General features: G+C 34.3%; 4 protein-coding genes across 13 annotated transcripts; all 4 read left to right on the forward strand.

Moving 5' to 3' along the window:
• The first annotated feature begins 14 nt into the window (after positions 1 to 14).
• Positions 15 to 7,370, forward strand: LOC8284499 (phosphoglycerate kinase). Of its 9 annotated transcripts, none has more exons than XR_007214294.1 (14): positions 17 to 315; positions 431 to 477; positions 1,014 to 1,284; positions 1,470 to 1,813; positions 1,925 to 2,210; positions 3,309 to 3,376; positions 4,007 to 4,258; positions 4,534 to 4,609; positions 5,000 to 5,076; positions 5,158 to 5,207; positions 5,351 to 5,435; positions 6,397 to 6,495; positions 6,590 to 6,891; positions 6,979 to 7,370. XR_007214294.1 is itself a non-coding variant. In XM_015719375.3 (13 exons), the coding sequence occupies exons 1-13, from the start codon at positions 162 to 164 to the stop codon at positions 6,609 to 6,611; spliced, it is 1,860 nt and encodes a 619-aa protein (XP_015574861.1). In that variant the 5' UTR covers positions 15 to 161; the 3' UTR covers positions 6,612 to 6,746. The 9 variants fall into 9 exon arrangements, 7 of the variants coding, with proteins under 7 accessions (XP_015574861.1, XP_015574862.1, XP_002519506.1 ...); XR_001535252.3 differs by having other exon boundaries at positions 6,993 to 7,370; XM_015719375.3 differs by lacking the exon at positions 6,979 to 7,370 and having other exon boundaries at positions 15 to 315; positions 6,368 to 6,495; positions 6,590 to 6,746.
• An 866-nt stretch (positions 7,371 to 8,236) lies between these two features.
• LOC8284498 (TSL-kinase interacting protein 1) lies at positions 8,237 to 14,236 on the forward strand. Of its 2 annotated transcripts, none has more exons than XM_015719389.3 (14): positions 8,237 to 8,417; positions 9,087 to 9,340; positions 9,455 to 9,537; positions 9,624 to 9,671; positions 9,777 to 9,886; positions 10,346 to 10,430; positions 10,537 to 10,813; positions 11,232 to 11,369; positions 11,474 to 11,619; positions 11,700 to 11,938; positions 12,024 to 12,384; positions 12,829 to 13,233; positions 13,331 to 13,447; positions 13,689 to 14,236. In XM_015719389.3, the coding sequence occupies exons 2-14, from the start codon at positions 9,214 to 9,216 to the stop codon at positions 13,914 to 13,916; spliced, it is 2,364 nt and encodes a 787-aa protein (XP_015574875.1). In that variant the 5' UTR covers positions 8,237 to 8,417; positions 9,087 to 9,213; the 3' UTR covers positions 13,917 to 14,236. The 2 variants fall into 2 exon arrangements, with proteins under 2 accessions (XP_015574875.1, XP_015574876.1); XM_015719390.3 differs by having other exon boundaries at positions 11,235 to 11,369.
• A 4,226-nt stretch (positions 14,237 to 18,462) lies between these two features.
• Positions 18,463 to 21,316, forward strand: LOC8284497 (high affinity nitrate transporter 2.4). Its single transcript, XM_002519458.2, has 3 exons — positions 18,463 to 19,434; positions 20,080 to 20,195; positions 20,554 to 21,316. Exons 1-3 carry the CDS (start codon positions 18,619 to 18,621, stop codon positions 21,218 to 21,220), a joined length of 1,599 nt encoding a protein of 532 aa, XP_002519504.1. The 5' UTR covers positions 18,463 to 18,618; the 3' UTR covers positions 21,221 to 21,316.
• Positions 21,317 to 23,026: 1,710 nt separating this feature from the next.
• LOC8284496 lies at positions 23,027 to 24,600 on the forward strand. Its single transcript, XM_048369972.1, has one exon. It carries the CDS (start codon positions 23,984 to 23,986, stop codon positions 24,509 to 24,511), a length of 528 nt encoding a protein of 175 aa, XP_048225929.1. The 5' UTR covers positions 23,027 to 23,983; the 3' UTR covers positions 24,512 to 24,600.
• Positions 24,601 to 26,656: the final 2,056 nt, after the last annotated feature.

Below are 26,656 nucleotides of genomic sequence, written 5' to 3' on the forward strand. Positions count from 1 at the left end.
TATAACACATTAAGCGCATTGTCATTTTGTTATCTCTGTAGTCTGTAATGGCCAAGTGTTAAAAAATACGCTGAGATTGTTACTCTCTAGTGTCTACTTTACAGGACCAAGTAGAAGGTGCTTATGGTTGGTATTTTGGGGAAGAGAGGCAAAAGGAAGAAATGGGTCTAGTTCTCAATCCACTTTTTGATGGAACACTATCGTTAAAGAATTTAAGACTGCATGGTTGTCCTAGGATTTCACCAAAGTTCTCTTCTTTTGTTGGAAAGAATGTTAAATTTAGCGAATACTCAGCAGTTCAATCATTCTCACAAGGTTACTAATTTAAGCTTTGAAATCCAATGAAAGATACATCTGTGAGTGTTTTCTTTTCTATTCATTTCTTGTTGTGGGTACTGGGTATCTAATCCTTTTCGCGTGTTCTTGGCAGGTGGTTCACTGGTGGCAGATAATAGTAAAAGTTCACCTGAATATGAGGTACTCAGAAATCTTGTTTCTTTACCAATATCTCCTAGTTGGTTATTGCTGTACTTAACATCAGAGGAGTTCTTAATTGTAATTTTGCTTAAAATCCTTTTCTTGATGAGTAAGTGGTACTCATTCCAACTGTACATGTCTTCTCTGCTGCTGCCTATTTTTTTGACTTCTTGTCTTTGTTATTGTTAAATATTATTGTATTCTAAATATTAGCAATTCTCCATTCATTACTCCCCCTTTATTTTTTAGTGGAAATGGAATAATTGAGGTTTTATGTTAACGTTTCTGAATTACATAATACTACTTCTATATTTTGAGTTTGCTAATTTCTGCTTAATTGGGTTTCACATTGCTTTTTTGGATTTTCATGCAAAGGAAATTTGATGTGCTATTCTGCTTGAACTAGTAGCCTGATTGCATCTAATGATTCATCAGGTTAATTGGCTTAATCTGCATAAGCATGAAATTTCTAAACTCAGCTTTTGTTTGTAAATCCCCTGTGACATTATTGTATTATAACCGGGTTGTGCTTTTAGGCTAACTATTGTGATGAAGGAGAATCAGAGGTCCTCCCACAAGTACAAACTCTTAGAGAAATTCCAAAGAAGGAGCTTGCAGCAAAAGTTGTCATGGTCAGATTTGATAGTGCAATTTTGTTAAAGGAAGAACTTGACAAGAGTTCTCAATCAGTTTCCAATGCAATTTTGACCATCAAGTATTTACATGAAAGTGGCTCCAAAATCATACTCGTGAGTGACTGGAAAAAGAAAATTAATTCGAAACTTCTTGATGTAGAGTCTGCTGCAGGTATCAATACTAAAGAAATTCATCCTTCTTATTTAGTGTTTCTGACAATTGATTCAAATATAGCAGTTCTTGGAAGTGTTCTATTATCTATTTAGGACAATAGGATTATAGGAACATTAATTTTAGTATAAGAAACAACACACATTGGGCCATTTCACAATGAATTCATTAGTCTCCTCTTTCAGATATCCTATCATCAATTCTACAGCTCAGAGTTGTTGCTCTACATTGTATTTCTACTTACTTGCCAATGAAGATGGAGGCCCTCAGGATTGCAGATATTTTCCTTCTAGAGAATCTTTCTGAGTTTAAAGAGGAAGTTGCCAATTGTCTAAGATTTGCCGAACTGTTATCATCAGGAGTTGATATTTTTGTTAACGACTCCTTTTCTTTGTCTCATAAAATTCTTGCATCAACGGTTGCTGTTGCTCATTTTTGCTCTGCCCATGTTGCTGGTTTTCACTTTGAGAAAAGCTTGTTCCAGCTGAAGAAGGCTGGAACAACTAATAAAAAGCCTTATATTGCAATTGTATGTCTCTAACACTGTTCACCTGGTTATATTAGTTTTTTTCTTCTTTTAGTCTATCGTCTATAATGTTCTATGCCTCATTCATTACCTTAATTTTGCTATTTGATGTAGATTGGAGGGGGCAATCTCTATGACAAAGCAGCAGCCTTGCAATTTTTAGCTTCTAAATGTGATGGACTGGTCTTTGTTGGAATGATGTCATTTCAAATAATGCATGCTTTAGGATATTCTGTTCCTTCAAGTCTAATAGAGCCTAAGGCACATAAAGCAGCTCTGGACATAATTCACTTTGCACATAAAAGAAATATCTCAATTCTGTATCCCAAAGATTTTTGGTGCACAAATGCTCACGTGATGAATGAAATGGAAGTAGTTCCTGCTCATCATCTTTTGGATGGTGAGGTTTAAACCCTGGAATATGACATGTTTTGTCTCATCATTTCTTTTTCTGTCATACTATTTACTATCGTAGCAAACTATGAAATTTATTCATAGTTGGATAAGATTTAGATTCTTAGATTGTTGGTTGGATGCTGACAAACCTTGCATCAATTTTGCTATCATTTTAGTTAATATTGTTGCACAGGAGGTAGATCCAATAGTTCTAAACTATCTCTCATCATCCATGGTTTTTAGTATTTTTATTTAATTGCCTTTTGGTTTTGTTGCCCGCTGCAAGTATTTGTTGAATAAGGATTAGAAAACTGTGAATGATCCATCATGTTTTACACAGCAAGTATGTTTACTGCCTTTGTTTTTTCCGCTAAAATCTCATCGCTATAAATTTTATGTTCCATTTATGAATGGGCAGCATAACTGCATAGTGGCTCCTATTTGCATGATACATATGAAAGACTACTGTGGAACCAAACACTCCTAACTTACTAGAAGTGTCATGGATATAAAATGAATATGAGAGGCATCATCCGTGTAGAAGGATAAGTACGCATGGATTACAAAGATTTCTTGATATTGTGATTATTTAAGCTTGATAACTTTCTACATAAGGGAACTGATACTGATTCTCAATATTCAGGGAAACATATAGATAATGATATGCTTTGAAATTTCTTTTTTCAACTATTACGTGTTGATGGAATAAGTGATAAGTATATCTACCACAATATATAAGGCAGGTTATAGGATAGAATTCTGATTGCACACAGGTCATGTATCAGCAATGCAACTATTGGATGAGAACTGTTCTGCATATATATGATTAATGAGGGTCAAAAGTTTTTCTTGTATGTCAATATTTTCCACAGGCCTTTGTTATGATTCTTTTAAGATATAATGCATGGTATCTCAAGCTTATTTTGTTTTTATTGGGTATGATTTGCTTTTTTTCTTTTTCACATTCCTACCTGTAGTTGTAAAACGAGGTCTGCATGAGGGCTTGTATCTTCGTGTTATAAACTGTAACCTTTAGCTACAATTTCCTTTGCTTAATAATTCTGAGTTTCAGGATATTTACTCTAAATTTCTTTTATTTTAGGTTGGTTACCTGTTGATCTTGGGCCTATGTCTCTGGATGAAATAAATACTTTACTTGTGAAATCCAAGGTAAAATTAATAAAATTTTGTAAAGTGTCTTAAAGCATGGTCATTAATTTCAGCTGAGCCAAATCTGACTTAGACACCTTGATCACTAGATGAATAAATACACTAGATTTTGTAAAATTTCCTAAAGCATGGTCATTCCTTTAAGCTGATCCAAAGCTGACTTATTTTCTTGGGTGATGCCAAAAATTTCACTGGGGGAAGGTTTATTTGGTGCATTAGGTGATTCAACACTTGTAGCATTTGCTGACTAAAGAAGAATATAACTCAGTTTCTCTGAAAATTTAGCATGTTGAACACATATTTCGGAGACAAAAGATCTTAAGCAGAAGAGGTGACAATGGATATGAGGTTCAACAGAAGTTCACATCTCATCTTTTGTAGGAAAATCCCCTTCCTTAGTCCATGGAAATTGTGGCCCTTTCTTTCTTTTTTAATTTGGAAAAAACATTATTCTTTCTGTTGTAATTTGTGTTGCATTATGATACATACAAGTTAAAGTTTTTGTTTCTATCTTTACTATTAGGAATTCGTGTAATTTTTTTGTGCAGTGTTTCTGATGAGTTGTATGAATCATGATGGAAACATTATACAGAACTCAAAAGCACACTACCTTTTTGTGACCATTTGCAGAAAATAATATGGATTGGTCCACCAAAATTCAAATTTTCGAATCCATGTATAAATGGAGCATCTAAATTGGCTCAAGTGCTGGATGAACTTAGTCAACCAACTTGTGATGTAACTGTTGTGGGGAATCTGGCATGCAAAGCAGTAATGGTGGAATCGAGTTCTCTTTTGGCTTATGATTTGATTGAGAATGCTTCAGTTGTATGGGACTTTTTCAAAAGAAGGAATCTTCCTGGAGTCATGGCCTTAGATAGAGTATGTTCTGTGAACTTCATATCTATTCAGTTGTGGTTCCAGCAATCAGAAAGTTAAATTGGGTATTCTTAAATGAGTATTTATGTAAAGGAATGCGGATACTGCTTTATCCTCTCCGTGCATCTATTGCAACTATTTCTTTGTAGGTTTGCCTTCCAATAGATTTTGCTACCATGAAAAGTCTATGATCCAATAGAACATCATGGGTCTAAAACCTCTTATTAGTCATCCTCACTTTTGTTTTTCTTGGACATTGTTAATTGTTGCTCGTGCAGGCATATCCATTCAAGATCGACTGGAGTGCTGTCTACCATGACCCTGCTCAACCTTTGGTAGTTGATATTGGATGTGGTATCTATTTCTTTTTGCTCCCTGTTAGTGTCCTTATGGTCATTGCATCATGTGTGTTTAAGATTGATTATTGGTGTTAATGTTAGAAGTTAAGTTTCTTTAGTTCTTCTCTTCCTAAAGTGTGATTTCCTTGTATTTGTTTCTCCAAAATCATATAGAAGTTTAGAGGAAAGAGTAAATGTCAAGTATTATTTATATTTTTAAAATTACATAACTTTGGCATTTTTATCCTTGCGGAATACTTGCATGCCTTTTCTAAAATTCCTATTGGCAATCTTATTTTCATATGACAACTCAATTTCATTTACCTTGAATGAGATGAGGAAACAAAGCAAGAAAGAAGGTGAGTCTTTATATGGCTGATTCTAACATTTGGTTAAAAATGGTTAGGTAATGGAATGTTTCTCCTGGGAATGGCTAGAAGGAAAAAGGACTTGAACTTTCTCGGGCTAGAGATTAATAAAAAGGTATAATGTTTTCCTTTCAGATTCCTTTCATTGCACCCTCTTTATACAAGTTTTTGACTTCTTTTGTTTATGATTTTTTAGCTTGTAAGACGTTGTCTGGATTCTGTTCATCAGTCTGGCATTTCGAATGGGTATGGTTATAGTCTCTCATTCTAACAATTTACGCATTTCTGACAAGAGATTAACTTGTTATGACTCGTATATTTTCTCATTGAGTTTATCTGGCTGCATTTTATTGGAATTAGTTCATCTTATACGTGCTTTTTGTTTATAGGCACTTCATTGCAACAAATGCAACAACAACTTTTCGTTCCATAGTTTCTAGCTATCCAGGAGAGTTGGTCCTTGTTTCGATTCAGGTAAAGGATACATAATTCTGTCTACAACCAATTTTCTTTTTTTGTCATATGTTTGTGATTTTTGTCACCCTGATGATACATCCATGAAGAACAAATAGAACTTCTGAACTACTTACCATTTCTGTTCTCCTTATGTTACATTGTGCAATCATCATCATCACTTCTACTCTAGGATAGCTGCCCTTACCACTTACCATTACAATATTGAAAATTGTTTACCGCTGCTAGAAGACTCAATTTTCTGCTACTGTCTCAGTTACTTACATGAACCACATTTTCATGGGTTCCCATACCTACTGATCAAATGTTGATCTTAACCTTCAATAAAAATCATACCATGATACCTCAGTTGGACAAAATCAACTGGTGATCAACATGCTATATGCCAGTTTTCTAATCTTTCATAAAATAAATAATTTGTTCTCTTCTACTGTGGGAAACAAGGACACGAATTACCAAAAGCAATGGATTTGTGATTTCCTTCCATTTGGCACTAGAATATCACCACCTTATATAGTCAAGAGATTATATAACACCTTATGTTTTACAGCTTTGGCTCTCATTCTTTTTGAAAATAATCTCGAAATCATTTTTAGTTGATTTCCTGAACATTTGTTTGAAATGGAAGCTCTACTGAATTTGCCCTCTCAATATGTTCCATTGTAAAGACTGCAACCTCAAAAAATAATTTCTTTCCCTAGATTGGTTGACTTTCAACTTAGTTCACCTCACAACAGATTAGTCATATCTTTCTTCTAATGGGAAGTTAAAAAAAGGTGAATAAAGGATGTGGAAAAGAAAGCTTTCTTAGTCTCTTTGAATATGATAATGAAGGTAAAAGGATGGTGCAAGGCAATGCAAATTGGATCAGTTGACTTGTAGTTTCACTTCTTATTTTGTGCAAACTGATAAGCCCTTTTGTGTACGTATAGCATAACATGATTCCTAGTAACCTGTTCAGTGTCCAAATCCTGATTTCAACGACCCAGAACACAGATGGAGAATGCTGCAGAGGTCATTGGTTGAAGCAGTGGCAGATTTGCTTGCACATGATGGCAAGGTAAGACATTTCTTCATTATTCCTGAGCTCAGATCATTATATATGTATAAATGCTTATTCAAATCTTGTACTGATTATCCTTGTGTTTCTACAGGTATTTCTGCAATCTGACATAAAAACAGTTGCAGTGAGAATGAAAGAATTATTTCTGAAATATGGCAGGGGAAGGCTCATGCTTGTTAATGACCAATTCGAAGCAACAATTAGAGTGTGGCTTGAGGAGAACCCATTTGGTGTGAGGTCAGATTGGGAACAACATGTAATAGATCAGGGACGCCCAATGTACAGATTAATGCTTTCCAAATCAACAAATGGCGAGTGATGCTAAGAATGCCTGGTGCGGGAAAGCTGGCTATGCCACATAAGTTGGTTTCAGGATACAGTCACACACTGAGCGTATGCTTTCTCAGATGGAAGTATTTCCAATAATATTCTATTTGTTAATATAATTTTTTGGGAATGGAAATATTTTAGTCCCTCCAGTTATCATCTTGCAGAATACCGTTGCATTCAAAGAAATTGGAGAAATGAGATAGAAAGAACGGCACTACCTTGGGAATTTACTTCTATATAATTGCAGTAATGGATCCCCCTAGAAGGAAAGCCGGATACCGGGCTCTTTTATGTTACCTGCATACAGGATTTCAGAGAAGACAGGTGCAGAAAAGGAGCAGTTATTTGTATCCAGAATTGTCTGCTTCTCCTTTATTTATTTTTTCAAATTTCTTTTCTCTATGTAATGTAAATAGGAAACAGCTAATTGGTCACCTTTCAGTTGATGTTCACTCAGGACCTGTAACATTGTGGAGTAAATTTGTATTAGTCCTTCTCTTGTCATCTTCTTAATCTATCTGTATTATCCCTTTCTTTTCTTTTCTGTGGCTGTCAAACATCTATAATGAAAAGGCTAAGGATACCCTTCTTGCCTTTGCAAGTTACCAAAACATGTTTCAGTTCACGAAAAATAAACCTGACAGAAAAAAATAGAAGTAAAACAGGCCAGGTCCAATAAAACCCTGAAAGTTTTTCCAGCTTTCCTAATCAAGAAAGAAATGACCTTTCACTTTGAATATGGCGTCTCACATTACAATACAAGTTAAAAAACCCCTTTTTTCACTTTTGTGTTCCATCAGAATTTGGCAATTCCAGCTCTTGTAACAAAAGAAAGAAAAATAAAACAGGCAACTAACCTGGAAATCACCTTTATGGCCAAACCTGCCAAGCATCAATAACGAACTTTGCTTATTCTGCAAGGCCAGCACTTGATTTTCACAAGAAAAATGCTATTCCTTGTGAAAAATTCACATGGACTGCTTTTTATCGACTATATATTATAACAATTTTAGTTAGTACAATTATATATTATCATCTCAAGCGTTAGATCTTAATTTAAGTAATTTCAAAGTGTTAGCAAGTAATAGCACTACGGTCATTAATCATATGATATAATTATAATTCAAGACTTTTCAGTATTTTTTTTATTTTCCCACTACATAAGGTAACAAATCTTTTAATAATAATATTAATTTTATTGCTCAGAGAAAAGTAAAACTCACATGACAATGCCACAATTTCAATTTAACGAAATGCCACGTGTACATAATAATAACAATTAGAAATAGTCGGTTGAATATAATAAATAAATTAAACAAGCAAACTTTATTTATCTTTGAAATTAACTACCTTTATGTAATTATAAAACAGCATTATTTTTTATTTCATTATTTTTCTTTTCTCCAAAGTAAAAAATAATAATAATAATAATTAAAAAAAAAAAAAAAAAATTCTTTCTCTTCAACTGTAGAGAAAAAAAGATCTTCTTCTGGTTTCGATTTGCTTTGCGTCCAAAATCCACAAATTTCCTGCTTCATAATCTATGGTTTGCTCGATTATTTCAGTTTTCTAATTTTTTCCTTTCTCAGGTAAGATCAAATTACCTCCAATTTCTCATCGATTGTGATTTTTATTTTTTTGTTTTTTAAAGTCAAAATTGATCAATACTAGTCCAAAACCCTAATTCTTGTTTGGCTACTAGAAATTTAGGGAAAAGCTGAAGAAATCAAAATTTCGTGTTTTTTCATGAGTTCTGTTGTGTTTGTTATTCATAATTGATTAGTCTGATTTAATACATTTTTGTTAGGTTTTGATAATTGGGATCTTATCTGTATTTCGAGATTTGTAATTCCAGTGTGTTTAAGTTTCCTGCATTTTCAATTAGTGTTGGTTAATAAAGTTTTGAAAAGTTTGGTATTTGCTTTAGATTGCTGCATTTGATAGTTTCTTTCCCTTTTTAGTTGCGAAAATATTTTGTTTGTACAGATTTTTTTGAGGTAGCATTTGTATTGATTAGGGTTCTATAGTAGAATATGAAGCTGGAAATAGTGATGATACTTGGTTTCAATAAAATTGCTGCTTGCTCAAACATTAAGATGAATTAATAAGTGGTCAAATGCAATTTATGTTTTGTCAGTCTAGATAATGGAAAAGATAGGTTGAACAAGAATGAATGATTTCTTAGCATGCGTTTTTTTTAATTGTGATCTCTAGTTTAATGTATATTATAGTTATTGGTTTTCTTATTTTTGGTTTAGCTCACTTTTACTCGGGTGGAGTTGCTGCATTTGGATTTTGCACCAAGTTGGAGGCCAAACGGAATTTAACCTTGAAACTCTTAAAGTCACAGTGCATGAGTGTCTAGCATTCTTGTGATGCCTTAGCATGGAGATGGAGTCACAGGTCTCCTTGGACTCAAAGGCACTTTTTCGTGGTGAGAATACTTCAATTCAGCAAAGGGATCCTAGCATAACATCATTGATCCCAGATTACGTCGAGCCACAACAGCCAGGTACATTGTTTTGTTTGTATTTGTCTTACCCATTTGTATGTGCTTTAGTGATTATGATGTTCGCTTTGGTATTTTTAGTTAGAAATTTAATTACTGGGAAAATGCTCAATGCAGTGAAGAAACCAACACGGCAATGGGCTGCTTGGACACGTGAAGAGGAGGAAAGCTTTTTCACTGCATTACGTCAAGTTGGCAAGGTATGACTTTTCAGGAATGTTCTTCTACTCTTTTTCTTTTTCTTTCTCATTTCATACACTCAATAACTTTTTTTGCTCCAATACAGAACTTTGAGAAGATAACTCGTCGTGTCCAAAGCAAAAACAAGGATCAGGTAGATTGCTAGGAATTTAATTCCCTTTGTTTCCATCTGGTATTTTTTTATATACATCGAATGCCTTTCCTTGTTAACCTTTCTATTCTCTTTCATATTTTGCAGGTCAGGCATTACTACTATCGTCTTGTGAGGCGTATGAACAAGTTGCTGGGTCCAGGATTATGTTTAGATGCCAAAAACTCTAAAGATACTAATGCTGCAATGCTTCGATGGTATTATTTACTATATAATTACTTAATTGCTTTATTCACATACATGCATAAATTACTCAGGAAAAACTTATTGAAATATAGAAGGGAGATTTTGAAAATGTTGAGAAATATATACTATATTCTTCTGATTGTTGATTCTTCATTTATGCTATTCTAAAAGCATGTTAGAACTTTGCATAGGTAAAGAAAGGATTCCTTGGCTCAAAGAAGGCCTTTGTAGATCAAAGGACTGAGCTTTTCTTGTTTAACTAGTGTTTTTGGTCCAAAACATGGTTAGGAATCTGTCATTGTTTATAAGCCTTAATGCATCCCAACCGAGTCTTTAGTTTTCTCATTTCATTTCAGTGATGATGATCAGCAATATGGGTTGTCAAAAATTGATTCTTTCTCATGGATTACTTCTTCCAGCTTGAACAGAATTGCATTTGTTTCTTTTTCTAAATTTTCTAGTATCTGCAGGTGGTCTTTATTGGAAAAATACAGCTGCAAAGCCTCAAAGCTACATCTGAAGCCACGAAGGTTTAAGATATTTATAGAAGCACTGGTTAGTTACGATGTTCTAATTCTCCAAAAGATTAATGCTTGTCTAGTCATAGAACTAGAGTTAGCTGCTGGATATGCACAACTGATAATATATCTTTCCCTTGAAGGAGAACCAACTCTTGAAAGACCGTAAGAAGAATGTAAGGAGAAGACCTTCACAGTTGGAAAATGGTTCTCCTTCAGTTCCAAGCAATGTTAATAATCAGAATAGAGCACCAGGGAATGAAACTCGAACTGTTAAGCTGGTTCTTATGGATACTCAAAACTTACAAAGGTTAGGATCAGGAAAGGGCTCATTAAAACGAAATATGAATATAAGTATTATACGCAGCAACAGAGGAGACTCAGCTGCAATGAAACCTGCAAGGCAAAGACGGAAACAAGGTGATTATTTGTCTGTATTCTTCTGTAATTATCGAGATATGGTAATCATTCTCCTATTCTCTTAAAAGAGAAGTTTGACTTTGATTTTAGTTCTTTAGATCTTTTTTGGTCTTGGATACTTCTTCTCCACTTCCTTTTGCTATTACTGATGGTTGTGATGGGTGATTACGCTGATCTTTGAGACTGAAAACATCTGCTCCAAAGTTGACAACTTTTGATAAATTGGATGTTGTTAGGTTCTAGTTGAAAAAACCGTTGTGTTCTAAGTTTTGAGTCAATATCGCACTTAACATTCTTACTTGAAATTTGTGTTTTCTATTTTATTGCATGATCTTTCTGATGATAAGATGGGAATTCTTTTACTTTGTTCAGTTTCCAACTGATGAGTCAACTGAATCCGAGATTTTGTTACTTTTAGTAGGTGTTGTCTCATCAGCTGCATATAAGAAGTGGGAAAAAGCTGCAATTGCTGGTGTTTCCTTAGTTGCTGATGCTGCTGAGCATTTGGAAAGGGAAACTACTGATAAAGAGGTTGAGCATGACCAGGGTATGGCAGGTGAGGTTGATCATTAATCTATGTTTCTCAAGGAATCTGAAATTTGAAACTGAAACTGATAGAATTTCAATGAGCATTAATTCCTTACATTTTTTAAACTCCAGATCAAAAGAGTCCTGACCCTGTTGAAAAAGGTCTGCGCCCTTTGCCTTCTTTTTCACAAAACCATTGTGTTGATTCTTACACTAATATAAAACTTAAGCTCCAGTTATTTCCAATCGATGATGGCACTCGAAGAGCCTTAGAAATGGTGAGTTCAAAGAAAAAATATGTTGGTACTGCAATGTGGAGAAAATTTAGCAGCTGATTATGTTCTTCATCTGTTCACAGGATAATCATAATCCACACCTGGAGCTCACTCTCAGTACTCGGAAAAGGATATCATCTGTGTTGGAACACCTAAACCGGAAATGGGGCAATTCAAGTATAGCATCTGGAGAGTTGATGCTTTTCCCTTACAGTGTTCATAGAGAAAATCTCACTGGCTATCAGAGATGGACTCAAGACTCCATTGTCAGTGCAGTAGATGTATACACTTCAATTGGAAGCCCTTCAGTGTTCCGCCTGAGGTTTATTATAATTTCTTTCAACTTGTATCCAGTATGTATGTTAGACCTAATTGTATATTAACTGATATTAACAACTTCAATGAAGGTATGGTTGGTTTTCCAACACCGATGTTGCATCTGTTGCATTGCAAGCAACTCCATCATCCAGTTACATTCCAGGTGGGAATACTTTGGACATAGAAAATGAAACGAGGATTATGAATCCTGTATCCACATCTGGGCTGTCAACCAATGATCTTTCTGAGACATGTAAGGATCAACTTGCCACAGTGAAAAAGAGTCATGCTTCTGCACCCTCTTCCACAGATGTTTCCAGTGAGATTAGTGGGTCCATTGCCACAGGACCAAGAACTGGCTTTGTAGAATCATCTGCTGCTGCAGCAGGTGCATCGTGGCATGAAGAGGGTATTGGTGATAGGGTGAATATGAAACAATTGGATGATGCTGTAAGTGTACTTGACTCTCTGATTTATAAATCTATTAGATGCTATGTCCATAAGTCACATATGGTGCTAGCAAAAGCATTTAGATGTGTTCTTTTATGTCTGGGCCTCTGGGGGCTAAGCAGTTGATTTGAATTTGGTGCATTTCCCATTACAGTATGCAAAAGGGAGGGGTTTGCCCTTCATAATTTCCTTATAGTACTTCCCTCCAATGTGTTTGAACCTCAGTAGGGGAAAGGTTATCACTTTATCCTTTGTAGATTAAAAAAATCAGTCTATACCTTTATTTGGAACATATAGCTTCTTGCTTAATTTATATTCCAATATAACTCTTTACCTTGTTTTTGTGTGGCATTGCCTGTCAAAATGCTAACTGACAGGAAATGTGAGGAGCTGTTACACCATTTATCATTTATCTTAACTTGTATGCTACCTGTATTTGCTTAGGATGACCTGAGACTGAGCAATAGTGCTGCTCTATCTGCTGGCGAATGGGCTGACAGCCTCACCAATATCAGTGTTGGAGATCTACTGTCAGAAGTGTCTCGTGATGTAATCCCTAACTGCATCGAAACCCCTCTTGCTCAAAGCGGTCAATGTCTTCAGCAGATACCATTCAGCTGTGATTCATTTGATGCTGCAATTGCTGCTCATATGTCGAGACATCAAAATAAGATACTACCATCCACGTTAACATCCCACACATCTTCGATCTGGGATGCTGAAGAAACATGTGATGCCTTCATATTTCAGAAGAATCGTGCTCTGCGCCAGGAAAATCCTACTTCCGCTGTTGACTCTGCAGGAATTGAACAACAGACTAACAAACTAACCTCTGGAACCTTTGTTGAGGTACTATTTTCTACCCAATTTGTCCAAGGCTCCAAACTACCCTTGTCGCAGCTAGAAGAATTGCTGACCACTTGAAATTTTTATTATTCTGTTACAGCGGCTAGCTGGTGGGGATTGTCCAGCTGCCGGAGACCCTATGGATGAATGCCCACCTGATCTACAGGTTTTCAGTAACTCAGCTAAAGATTTTACTGGGTTAACAGATATCTACTGGGTATGTTCTCTTTCACCATTTCTTTTTTGAGCTTGTACTTGTTTGTCTTGCGTGCCCTTTAAGTAGTCTGGAATAGCGTTCTGAGAGTTTGCTTCATCTCTCTCAAAGAAGTAGTTGCTTTATAAACTTAAGTTTGTTAGCTGGATATTCTAAGTGATAATTGGCCTGATTTTATGCAATGTGTCTGCAGCCTGACCTTTTCTGTGTCTTCTTTGTTTCTTTTTATTTTTGGGCCATGCAGCCAGAATCTTTAGGACCATTAGATCTTGATTTGCCACCTTCCAAATACCACAGCGAAGAGTTCATTCTAAGTGATAGCCTTAGCGGCTTAAATCGTCTGATAGCCAGCAGCTTGGATGCATTTCAAAATTGCTCCTTTTTTGGTCTCGATAGGAAAGACGGAACAACAATACTTGAAGCTCGAGAAAGTTGCTCGTTTTCAGATTTTAAAATTGGCAGTGGGGTATGAAATTCGCTAAGTGTGCATCTCAAGAGATTCTATTGTAAGAAAGCATGCACAAACCCTGTTGGAATAGAATGACACATAATTTTCCATTTCACTGACGTGAGAGAGTGTGCTGAAGGGATTGGTGCAAGCCAAGAAAATTCTGGTTGTGTGGGAAAGTCCCCGGATCAGAGTCTCCAGCATATGTACAAATATAGACGTGGATAATTTCATACGTTTTCTCTTTGTATTTCCAATACGACCCTGTAAATTGTTATTCAGCACTGCTGTAACTGTGCAACCCTTATCTGAAATGACATTGTTCATTCTAGTTCTGTTCTCAAGTAGCAATCTTTGAAATTAATGTTCTCTGTGATGGTTGCAATTCCTCTGAAGTTTATTTATCACTAATCTAGACACAGAAATTAGGACTCTGGTTTTCCTGAATCAGGGTGAAACCGCAGTTTTTATCTAGAAAGTTTCACTATGTAGGTACTTGATTTCAGAAAAAGAAAAAGGCTTATTTTCCATTTTTAACTTTTTGAAAATTTCGACTCATACCAAAGTTAATATTGTAACAGAAGAAAAGTGAAGTTGATAGACCATTTTTCTTTATTTATGTATATGACTATGCATTTGAGCTCTTAACCATATTGTTTTTTTATTTTTATATATTATATAAAAGAAATTCTAAATTTTAAATCAGATAGAATTGCATCTTAAATGAATTTGTTTGTTCTTTAATAGAGTAATTTCCATTAACATATGCTCAAAGGTTTATCCAACAGGTACATATAAACCAGTCCTATGAGTATGCGTACTATAAAATAACTTCTAAAAATCATTGATAATATATTCAGCCATTAGGATAAAAAAGAAAATTATAGATATGCAAGGTAAATCTTAATTAATGAATTGAATTAACGAATTACATAATATGCAACGCCAAGTAAATGAAACATAATTATTAAACAATATGGGATGACAGTTTGAGAATAACATCTATTCTTATTCTTATTATGGACTGCGGGATGACAGTTTGAGAGAAGAAATTCCTTCTTGCCAAAGCCTAATAATTCTGTGTTGCATGGATTATCACCGACTTGAAGAATAACAAGTGCACAATAATGCCAAATCCAGACAGTACTTGGAAGCAAAGAAATTCCCAGTTATGGCACTCGTTTCATTCATCTTCAGTTACTACCGTGTTTAATAGTATTCAACAATGGAGGGGGCACACAAAAGAAGGTTCCATCTGTTATTTGCTCCAGCTCGTGCTCTGAGACGCCACAAATGAAGTAAACCAAGACTGGGTACTGTGAAGTGCAACTTGGACGCAGCAGTGTTTGCTTCAAATCAGCATTGTTTCACGTGCTCAGAGTTCTCATGCAGTGGCATTGCCGGTGTGGCAGCTCGGCCTCCTGCATTTCCGAAGTCAAGTGATATTCCTTTAGGACGCTACTGGATTTCGCTCTCCTCTGAACTCATCAGGATAGGCGAGCACCTAAAGAACGTACTAAACTCTTTGGACTGCCTCGCATCCTACGTTCTGTGCTACTAATAGCATCTGGCACTAGCCAACTTGTGACACCGCGACAATTGGCTGTGTTTTCAGGAACCACATGGGGCTATTTTTTGTTTGGTTTCTCCGGATGTTTCTCTCTAATAGCAGTTTATGAAGCTGTGGCTAGGCTACTGCTCTTAGAGAACCTATTTTATGGGTTCACTCTCCGGTCATTTTTGAAATGGATCGCAAACACGCAGTGGATGCAATTAATTCTTCTTCAGAGTTCAATGTATTAATTCTTGAACAGAAATTTTTCTACGATTTCTTTTTTGAGAGAGACATTTAGCTTGGATTAAGTCTTCATTGTCACATTAATGAAATCTATGGAAAACTATATATGTTATATGTTATATTTTACTCATAATTGAGATATGAATTATGTTAATATTATGTCAAATGCTCCTGCATATTAAACTACTCTACAGTTGAATTTATAGACTAAATCCCATTTAATATTTTTTTAGTAAATTTTAAATATTTAATTATAGTTTAGTTTAAGACACAACTCCAGTGTTAATGAAGTAAATTTATACTCCCACATTCCCATGTTCAAACTTGCCACAATTTCCCTCAAGCAAGAAAAAGTTCTACTAAAGAAATCTCTATTTCAGAAACAGTATTAGCAAGCGGCATTACCAGCCATCATCGTTCCTCAAATGTATATGGACAACACAATCATTATTGTTTTTGTTTCTTAATAATATTTTTCTTAGTTTTATTTATGTTAAAGCTCCTGTCAGTGTGGAGGCTTTACACCTTTTAATGGGTTTCTTGTCCTGTTTTGGGCCTCTAATTCCTTGAAAATACTAGATGTCTTCAATCTTTCAATGTTTAAAGATTTTAGCAGCTACAGATTGATTGATGAGTGGTTGCCAAGAGCAGAATTGGGTAACTAGTTTTTTTTTTTTTTTTTTTCTTTCCTTTCTCTTCTTCTTGTTATTGGAAATTATTTAACACTAAAAATTACACTAAAGCCGAACACCCCCTTAACTAAAGAGGAAAGCAGAAGAAAGAAAGTTGATATGATGGAGTCTGGAATTGGACAGGTGAAGCAGACAAATGGCTAAATGCCAATACTATGATCACCATGATGACAATTGATCATTATTCATTTTCATTTTTCTAAACTAATGGCCTTTGAGATATGACAATAATAATAATGATACAAAAAACATTCTATTTTTAATATTGTTCTCATGATTTTACGTGTATAAACAGTTAGATATGTAACATATAAAAATATTTTTTTATGTATTATTTTCTATTTAAAAATTATTATTTTTTGAAAAATACTCATACTAAAACGATTTAGTATTAATCTAAGTTTAGAACATTCAGATTACCTGTGACACATTCAATAATTAAGTGCAGTATTTAAAGACAGTATTAAAAAATATATATACAGAAGTGTAATTTCTTTTTCTTTTTTTTCTTGTAAAGAGTGATCAGAGAATCAGAAAAACACTGAAAATACAGGAGCCAGCTAACTTGAAGACATTGCCAACAGCAAGAAATAATATAGCAAGTTGTTAAAGCATATGCTGTTGGATGATTTTTCTCTCTTTAATTTCACACCAACAAACAAACAGAAAAGAAAAAAGATTTCTTGCTTGAATCCGGCAAAGTATAATTATTCTAAATGAAACAAGACAATTCTAATAACCGCTGTCGATCCTAAGCAAACACCCTTACAGCCTTTCAGAATTAGTGAAAGGTTAAGGGCATTATATGATAATTATTTTTGTCAATGTCATTTTACTAAATCTTTGAATAGAAGTTTATATATATATATATATATATATATATAATGAAGAGAAGAGTAAAGGGTCCTTGACTTTGTGGTGACAGAATGGAGTAGGTAATTGATTTAAGAGAAAAAGAGAAAGGCTTATTCCCATTTATAACTTTTGAAAATCATGGCTCGTATCAAAGTTGATGGACCATTGCAACAAAAGAAGAAGAAAAGAAGTTGGAGGACCATTTTTTTTCTTTATTTATGTATACAACTAAGCATTGCGAGTTTCTAATAGTATTATCAAAACAGAACCGCCCTGCTGGTTGAACCGGTTCAACCCGTCATACATAAAGAAGAAGGATCACTTCGATTAAAAATTTAAATGAATAAAAAAATTGTTAAAACTCGTCAAAATTCGAAAGACTCATTATAAATTATGAGTGCCTCGTAAATGATAATAAATCAACTGGGTCAAAATATTAAAAATAAAAAGCTTATAAAATCTTTTAATATTATCTTAAATTAGTAAATAAAGGATATATTCGTCTTTTAATAAAAAAATAAATTATTAATTATTTATTAATTTAAAATTATATAAGGTAAAAAAATTTGGACTTTGAGTTTAATGTACGTACATCTACATTATGAATATAATTTTTTAAAATTATTTTTATTATTATAATTAATTATTAATTAATTAATTAATATTTAAAAACAACAGTTTAATCATTGATTCAACGGTTAAACCAATTGAATTTCAAATTACTTTTCACATGGATCGGTTCTGATAATATTGATTTTTAATCATACTGTTGTTAAAAAAAATTATTATTAACATTAAATAAAAATTAATTCTAAAACTTAAATGTAAAAGGAATTTATAAAGTGAGTTTCTTTCTTAAAACCAATATTATTTATATGAAAATATTAGATATTATATTTTGTTATATGAAAAATAATTAGTTTAATAATTTATTACATAAATAAAATTATAATTACGAACTAAAAATAAAACAAAAACATAAGTGAATAAAATGATAACATGACACGTAGAAAACTAATTATTTAATTAGTTTTAACAAAATTATTCATATTAATAAGTTTATGATTACTTCTCTTTATATTTCACAATAGGTTGGCTTAACAATGACTAATATTTATAATGGTGTATGAAATATGAATGTTTAAGTGAAAATTAAAATAATAAGATCCTATATTTGGGGTATGTATCTATATTTTGATATACCATTCCCAATATATGAATTTCCTTGGGCGAAATCTACGATTTGTTCGATCTTCTACTAAAATAATTTCCAATACCATATGCCCCTACCAAAATTTGTCCAACAGGTATATATAATCCAAGCTTTCTATTGTTGGGATTCCCACAACCAGGTAAAGAACTCTTTAAGCCTTACCAGTTAATGGCTAGCACAGAAGAGATGTCTCCAGGAAGCTCTATGCATGGTGTTTCAGGCAAAGAACAAACCTTTGCTTTTTCAGTAACCAATGACCCTGAAATCCCAACAGATACCACTGCAAAATTCTCACTTCCGGTGGATTCAGAACACAAAGCCAAAGTGTTCAATCTCTTATCCTTAGCTAATCCACACATGACCACTTTCCACCTTTCTTGGCTCTCCTTCTTCACTTGCTTCGTCTCAACTTTCGCAGCAGCTCCTTTAGTTCCCATCATTAGAGACAACCTTAACCTGACAAAGAAAGACATAGGCAATGCTGGGATTGCTTCTGTTTCTGGAAGTATCTTCTCTAGGCTTGTAATGGGTGCAGCTTGTGATCTATTAGGTCCACGTTATGCCTGTGCTTTTCTTATTATGCTTTCTGCACCCACAGTTTTTTGCATGACTTTCGTGTCGTCTGCTGGAGGATATGTAGCTGTTAGATTCATGATTGGATTTTCATTAGCAACATTTGTTTCCTGCCAGTTTTGGATGAGCACTATGTTTAATGGTAAGATTATTGGAGTTGTTAATGGAACTGCTGCTGGATGGGGTAATATGGGGGGTGGAGCTACTCAGTTGCTTATGCCTTTGCTTTATGAGTTAATTAAAAGAGCTGGGGCTACACCTTTTACTGCTTGGAGGATTGCTTTCTTTATTCCTGGTTGGTTACATGTGATTATGGGGATTCTGGTTTTGAGTTTAGGCCAAGATTTACCTGATGGTAACCTTAGCACTTTGCAGAAGAAGGGGGATGTTCCCAAGGATAAGTTTTCTAAGGTCAGTATCTCCATATAAAAGGCTGTTCTTGTTAATTAGAATTTGAATTATAACGTAGCATCCATGTTTATCATTCGAAGTTCAGACATCAATTCATTAATTTGGGAATACGTGAATAATTTTTTATTTTTAATCATGGTAGAGGAGCATATAGGGTCTCGAACCTGAGTTTCCACCCAAACTCTATAAAGCTTTTCTGCTAAACTGATGACTTAATAGTAATACATAATTAATGATAAATTTTAGGAAAGGGGATATAGCACAACCTAGCTAATACAATTATTTAATAGAAAAAAAATCTATCTCGGACAATGTAAAATTGTATAGCAGGTCTATGTAGAAAATACTTATTTAAAATAAAGCATATCTGCACAGTTAATGAATCCTTAATTTGAATATAATATGGCCCCAGACGTGTCTAAGTGTTTAGATTCTAACAGGCTTAGATAAAAAGTAAAAAAGATACTAACTTAGCCGGCCAATTTAACATGTTTAGATTCTTTGAAAAGAAACAAGACTTTTGTGGTATTGGATTGTCCAAGTGTTTTCAGAGGTCAAAAGATTTCACTATAGAAAATCAATAGTATTGTAATTAAACTCATTTTCACATCTGATGATTGATTTTTTCATTCTCCTTTTCTACAGGTCCTATGGTATGCTATAACAAATTACAGAACTTGGGTCTTTTTCCTTCTATATGGAATGTCATTAGGAGTGGAACTAACTACTGACAATGTTATTGCAGAATACTTCTTTGACAGGTTCCCTTTTCTCCTAACCGATTCAGTTAAAATCATATCATGTTAATTACATATAAGGGTAATAGTCTAGGCTATCAGGAATTTCGACCAAATCTTGAAATAATTCATATCTTTTACAAGGTATCAATTTAAGCCAGCAAGATGCGAGTTATGTCAAATATATGCAAGTCCCATTTGGCCTGTGAACTTGTGAAATACATTTGACGCAGCTCGTATCTGTATTCTGCTGAATTTATAATCTTAAGATATAGTTAAGAAATTGGTCAGAATTGGTGGTAGACTATACTATTAGTCCTACATATGGCAAAACTACAATGTCTTTCAATTCTATTTCATGGTTTTGTTATATCCCATATAGATTTGACCTCAAGCTCCGCACAGCCGGCACCATAGCCGCAATCTTTGGGATGGCCAACATCTTTGCTCGCCCTATGGGTGGCCTCATGTCTGACATTGCCGCCCGCAGATTTGGAATGCGTGGCCGCCTCTGGAACCTTTACATCCTGCAAACACTAGGAGGCATATTCTGCATATGCCTTGGCCGAGTCAGCTCTCTCCCGCTCTCTGTCCTCTTCATGATCCTCTTCTCCTTGGGTGCACAAGCCGCCTGTGGCGCTACCTTTGGTATCATCCCCTTCATCTCTCGTCGTTCTTTAGGCATCATTTCAGGACTCACTGGTGCAGGTGGCAATTTTGGGTCAGGGTTGACTCAGCTTTTGTTTTTTACAAGCTCAACATACACTACAGCAACTGGGTTGTCTCTGATGGGAATCATGATAGTTGCTTGTACGTTACCTGTGACACTTGTGCATTTTCCACAATGGGGTAGCATGTTCTTGCCTGCAACAAAGAATGTGGAGAAATGTAGCGAAGAGTATTATTATGCCTCGGAATGGAATCAAGAAGAGAAAGAGAAAGGGTTGCACCAAGGAAGCCTTAAGTTCGCCGAGAATAGCCGGTCAGAGAGGGGACGACGGGTCGCTTCTGCTGCTACACCACCTAGTTCTACAGCTGCTAATTTGTAGGAGGCTAAAACGAAATACTTTGCATGATATATTTAATTACATATATGTTGTAACTAACTAAAGTCTAAATAATATTAGATAGTGCTTGCAGAGATTTGATTTGGGTGTGTATACTATAGACTCATTTGCCTATTTAGAAAGTTAATTAGTAAACTGTAGGCAATGATTAGAGTGATACAACACGACAGATAAAGTAGCCTTGCTCAAATTTATTTAGAGCGGAGAAAGAAAAGAATTCATATTCCAATGAACTTGAAATGAAGGTTTAGTATCAACATAGGAATCCTTGGAAAATACAGAACCTGGAATGCAATTTTGATTTACTGAAGCCAGACCCGTTCACTAGCATGCTAGGATTCGTCAGGGGGCAGGTCAATTGAGCCTGGGGTCTTAAGCCCACAGGCTTGATGCCTTTGAGATATCCACATTTCCTCTTAAACAAAAGGCTCATTATTGGAATTATGTTTTCTGTGGTAGGACCTTGACAATTGCTAAAACCAATAAATATGCTTAGTTTTCAGGTTTTCTCAGTATATGCCCATAGACCTCCAACGAGGTTCGGTTTCAACCCATCAATTTAGAAGAGACCCTTCTTTCTTCTTAGACGACAGGCAAAAGTTCTTGAGCTAACGCCCAGCAGAAGAAAGAAATCCGTGTTTTCTCATACCATAGGCAAAAACAGACTTTGAGTTCTGAAAGGACAAATAAATTCAGATGGTAGCTTTGGATTTACAAATGAATTTAAAAAGCTAGAAGCACTAGGATTGACACTCTGTCACTATTTATAGTATAACCTGCAGCATTAGGTCTACTGAAGGAACAACCAAGAATTACACGTGAACTTAGATTTGAGGAACATGCACAGGGAAACTAGTTAAAAGCACACTATCTGAAGAGGTTAAAAAGATGATAGCATAATAATAATAATAATAATAATAATAATATGTAGATGAGAGAGATGGCGACCCATCGATTGAAAGGTATTCTAAGACCCAGAAAGACTAAAATTAAAGACTGGCTGCCTTTTGCACATGGCAGGCCCCATACACAGCATACCTGACTTTCCTTTTGCAATAGTACAAGAAACAGCATCATCCCAATTTTTAACATCATCATCAAACCTTTAACCTAACCATACACATCCCCCCCCTAACTCAACAGACACACTTCTAATATATGTATATATCCCACCAACACACACAACCCTATCTTGTGTAACTCTGCCTTCAAAATACTTTTTAATGGAATCATAACCATATATATAGATATTCATGCCCTTAAAAATTATAAATAAACCCCACCCTTGTGATAAACAGACAATCAGACACCCAAAATCTATGTTGTTGAATTGTTTTGGAGAGCCAAACATTTTCTTGCTTCCCAACTTGATGCATTGGAATAATTTCTTAGTTTTTATTATATCTTTTTCAATTATGACTTCTTTGATCTAGATTTATATTCCCAGCTGTCATCTACCAAACTAGGGAAATGAACTTAACATGGATGCGAAATGGTAAAATTTGGTTTTGGGTCTCAGTAAATAGTGTAAATTATTAAAAAATATATAATATTATGAAACTGTAAGAAATTACTACAAGTGATATAAAATTACTACAAGATCGATGTCAATCCTACCAATATGTATGTAAAAGGTGGTCGTGCATGATACCACCTTAATGCTAACCATTGTAGTTTTCTTTTATTCACATAGAAAAGACAATTCTAACACAGACTAGAATACCTAGCATCTTGCTAAGCTCTGTTGCTGGTTACAATTTAAAGCGAAATCAATCAAGGAGTCAACTTTTTACTTTATGTATTTTTCCTGAATTAGGAAGATTCCAAGTGTGATTGCGGCACTGCAATAATTAATCACTGGACTATGATTATGTGATGATATATAGAGTCATTATCTCTTAATTTCCTCGATCCCAAAGTCTGATTCGCTATAAGAAAATCTACTCTTAGCTTGAAAACGATAGCTTCGGAGATTACATCTACACAACCCTTGTCTCAATTGCATGCTCATTTCTATAATTGAAGCCGCCACTGACCTTGGAAAATCTTTTGGCCACCAAGTAATGGACAATATCCATACTGTGCCGGAACCGAATTTGATAATTAATTTGCACTTTTTTTCTTTTTTTTTGTTCACAACATTTGTGGACTCAAAAAAACAACAACTCTAGAATTAGGGCCTCCTTAGGAGGACTTGGTCTTGTTTAAGACAAGGAAAGAGGCACTTAACTAGGCTGTTCTCCCACAGGATCACCAACTACAATCATATGTAATGCAACCAACAATGCTGTGTCCAAAATGTTGCCATCATTTTGAGCAAAGCAGAGCTCAAGGTGTCATGAGGAACGTGTGTGTTGAATCTCATACCTGTCGTGTGCCAGAGATTTTTAGAAAGATCCATAATGCGTATTTACATACATAGTCACTATAAAATGTGATTATATGAGACAATTTTTTTCAAAAAAAAAAAAAAGAAAAGAAAATAATTCATCCACATGAATAAGTATTAATCAGGTCAGATCATTAAACAATTTTTTTCTTTAGTAATTTGGGGTCAATTTCGGTCCAGTTCAGACACTGAAATTATATGATTATATCAATTTGGAATGTGGCTTAATGGTCTTGAACATTGAAAATGAAAGGACTGAAACAACATCTTTATAAAACTATGTCATATAGGTGTATATATAAAAGAAAAAAGAAGAATGGTAAAAAGTATATGTGTAAGTTCTAATAACAAGAGATATGGGGCCTAGGCGAATTTCTAATATGAGAGGTGAAATGGCAGGGCAGGAACATTGTTTCATACTGTGTCTTCATATGCTGCACCATTCTCTCCTGACAGCTGGTGGGTTACAATGGCCACAGACCATACCTAATGCCAATACAGTGGAGAGAACCCAAAACCCAAAAATCTCCTCTCTATCTATAAATAGATCAGCCTCTCATCTCTACCCTTTATTATATATTTACTGCATCATATGCTACTATGCAGTTGCTCCTATTGCAGTGACAACAGGAATAGAGTATATAGTAGCTAGCTCAGTAGTAGTCAGCTCAATTCTTTGGTCACCTCTCTCGATCACCTCAACAATGTCTGATAGAGAAAGAAACTCGAGCTTTAATAACCGCCAGCACGTATGCGAACCCTGCAGATCGTTCGGTCAGAAATGTAGCCATTTGGTGAAGAAGCAAAGGGCCAAGTTCTACATTCTCCGCCGGTGCATAGCCATGCTTGTTTGTTGGCATGAGCGTGAACGTGGAGAACCCTGAAAAGAAAAATTCATTAAATTTAGATAGTTGCAGCTTCTATATTTATATATATATATATATATATATATATATATATAATATTTTGTTGGTAATTTATGTATTTATATGAGCGAGTGTAATTAAATATATTAGAAATCATTAGGTTTCCTTTTAATTTCATCAAGAAACTATCATTTATTCTTAATTATTATTTTTTTTTTGCTTTTTCTTTTTTAATTATGGATTCGGCTTGTCGATCGATATGGATTAATGTTAGATCTATCGTTCTTCTCAAAATTCCAAGCAATTCCTGTTGTTGTTTCTACTTGTCTTCCATTTTCTTGGCAAAGAAAACTTCAAAATTATTTAGTCTAACATTGTTCTTTTTTCTCTTTTCTTTCTCTCCCACTTTGTTGTTCTTTTGATATATTTTCTTTTTTCCTTAAGATGCTACTATGAAGCTGGGACATGGAAGGCCAATATTTTGAAGAAAATAAAAGGCATTAAGCTAGCAGATTTCTCAAGGTAGGTTTTCTTTTCTTACTGAAACGATAATTATAGTTTATTACTTTAAGGGAAAAAACATTTTCACTCCTGCAAACTCTTCATCTAACAGAGGAAAAATGCTGCTTTTTGTGCAGTAGTCAAGTTCTTAGCATCAAACTGTCTTTTTCTTGCCAGTTAATTAACTATATACAATTACAGCTTTCTCAGATATATGTTTACCTTTCTGTTTACTTTTGTTTTCTCTTTTTTTTTTTTCTTGCTAAATGCCACATAGAGCAGTAACTTAAAACTTTTCTCTGCAAAAATCGTGAAACCATTTGGTGGGTTGAGAAAACTAAGAAAGCAAGGTAGGCACTTGCAGGTATAAAGCTTTTCATCATCATCTGAGAAAGAAAAAATGGGAGTAATCAAAAGGGAAATATATATATTAATTAAAAGCAAATTAATAAAAGTAGTGCATATATTTATGGAAAATTCAGAAACATACAGTGCCCCCCTCAATCATTAATTACTATGCTCGGATGCTCCCTACCCTCCAAATTCTAAATGATTTTTCCTATTCAGAAAATCTAATCAACTCGGAACCTTGTTAAGGGTACCCCAGACAGTAGCAAGCTTCCATTAATTTTTATTTGAATTACTTCTGTTTGGACGTCCATTCTCCAATTCTTTTTTTAGGTATTGTTTCTATGGCCTAGTGTCCTCAAAACCCACCATCTTTTTAGATTTAATGTTTCTTTATGGGCAACCAAAAATAACAATAATCAGCGGTTGGGATCAAACGGAATCGTTATTAATACCTCATTATTGGCATCACGTTAAAAAATGTATAATTTGACCCCTTGCCATTATAATATATGGTTCTGAATTATTTCTGGAACTTCTTCCTTTTATATTTTAGATGTCTAATAATGAGTCACGGACCATATAATATGAGCGGGCATTTGCTTAAATATTTCCCATTATAAATGCGATAGATTCTTATTAATATGAGCAGAATTTTTATAAACTACATATTTCTTTTCTTTTTTCACATGAAATCACAGAACTTATACAAGAAAAACAAATATTACCATTAAAGTTTTGCAAACGGAAGCATCATATAAGTTTGCAATTATTGTGAGATAGTGGACAAGAGTTTTACAAGCATGTAACATGATTATGTACTCGTAATGGCAGCTTTTAAGTCATCTATAGTTTCAACAGCAGTCCATATATATATATATATATATATATATTTTTTTTAGTCAATTAAATAGGCTTAAAATGGACAAGAAAAAAAAAGGGTAAAATTCAAAAGGCTGCTCTATGATTTGATGTTTTTCCACTCGAATAAAAAGGTATTATTTTTCCACTATATATGTTTTATTCCATAGTGTTGTTGGTGTCAAATTGATTTATATAGTTTATTCTTATATTGTTTTATATATTTTATATGCTAAAATATGTTTTTATAAACAATGTAATATAAAAATACAGAAGACATTCTCATATAGTTAACACATCATAGCTTTCTCAAAGAATTATGAAATGCCCTTTTAGAAAAAACAGAGAAAAAGTTTTGGAAGTAGCATTAAATTGCGTTTCTTTTCTTGTGGGTGAATGAGGGTAGCATTAAATTGATGCTATATAAAATCATATTTGGAAGAAATGTACATT

This window comes from Ricinus communis, chromosome 10 (assembly GCF_019578655.1).
Source record: "Ricinus communis isolate WT05 ecotype wild-type chromosome 10, ASM1957865v1, whole genome shotgun sequence".
Lineage (NCBI taxonomy): Eukaryota > Viridiplantae > Streptophyta > Magnoliopsida > Malpighiales > Euphorbiaceae > Ricinus > Ricinus communis.

Excerpts from the sequence above, each read along its gene's own strand:
- LOC8284499 (XM_002519460.4), top strand. The coding sequence starts at position 162 with ATGGGTCTAGTTCTCAATCCACTTTTTGATGGAACACTATCGTTAAAG. Across the intron at positions 1,814-1,924 it reads AAAAGCCTTATATTGCAATT|ATTGGAGGGGGCAATCTCTA; the intron begins GTATGTCTCTAA and ends TATTTGATGTAG. Across the intron at positions 3,377-4,006 it reads CTTTACTTGTGAAATCCAAG|AAAATAATATGGATTGGTCC; the intron begins GTAAAATTAATA and ends GACCATTTGCAG.
- LOC8284498 (XM_015719389.3), top strand. The coding sequence starts at position 9,214 with ATGGAGATGGAGTCACAGGTCTCCTTGGACTCAAAGGCACTTTTTCGT. Across the intron at positions 10,814-11,231 it reads AAGGCAAAGACGGAAACAAG|TAGGTGTTGTCTCATCAGCT; the intron begins GTGATTATTTGT and ends TGTTACTTTTAG. Across the intron at positions 13,234-13,330 it reads CCTCTGGAACCTTTGTTGAG|CGGCTAGCTGGTGGGGATTG; the intron begins GTACTATTTTCT and ends ATTCTGTTACAG.
- LOC8284497 (XM_002519458.2), top strand. The coding sequence starts at position 18,619 with ATGGCTAGCACAGAAGAGATGTCTCCAGGAAGCTCTATGCATGGTGTT. Across the intron at positions 19,435-20,079 it reads CCAAGGATAAGTTTTCTAAG|GTCCTATGGTATGCTATAAC; the intron begins GTCAGTATCTCC and ends CCTTTTCTACAG. Across the intron at positions 20,196-20,553 it reads GCAGAATACTTCTTTGACAG|ATTTGACCTCAAGCTCCGCA; the intron begins GTTCCCTTTTCT and ends TATCCCATATAG.
- LOC8284496 (XM_048369972.1), top strand. The coding sequence starts at position 23,984 with ATGGGGCCTAGGCGAATTTCTAATATGAGAGGTGAAATGGCAGGGCAG.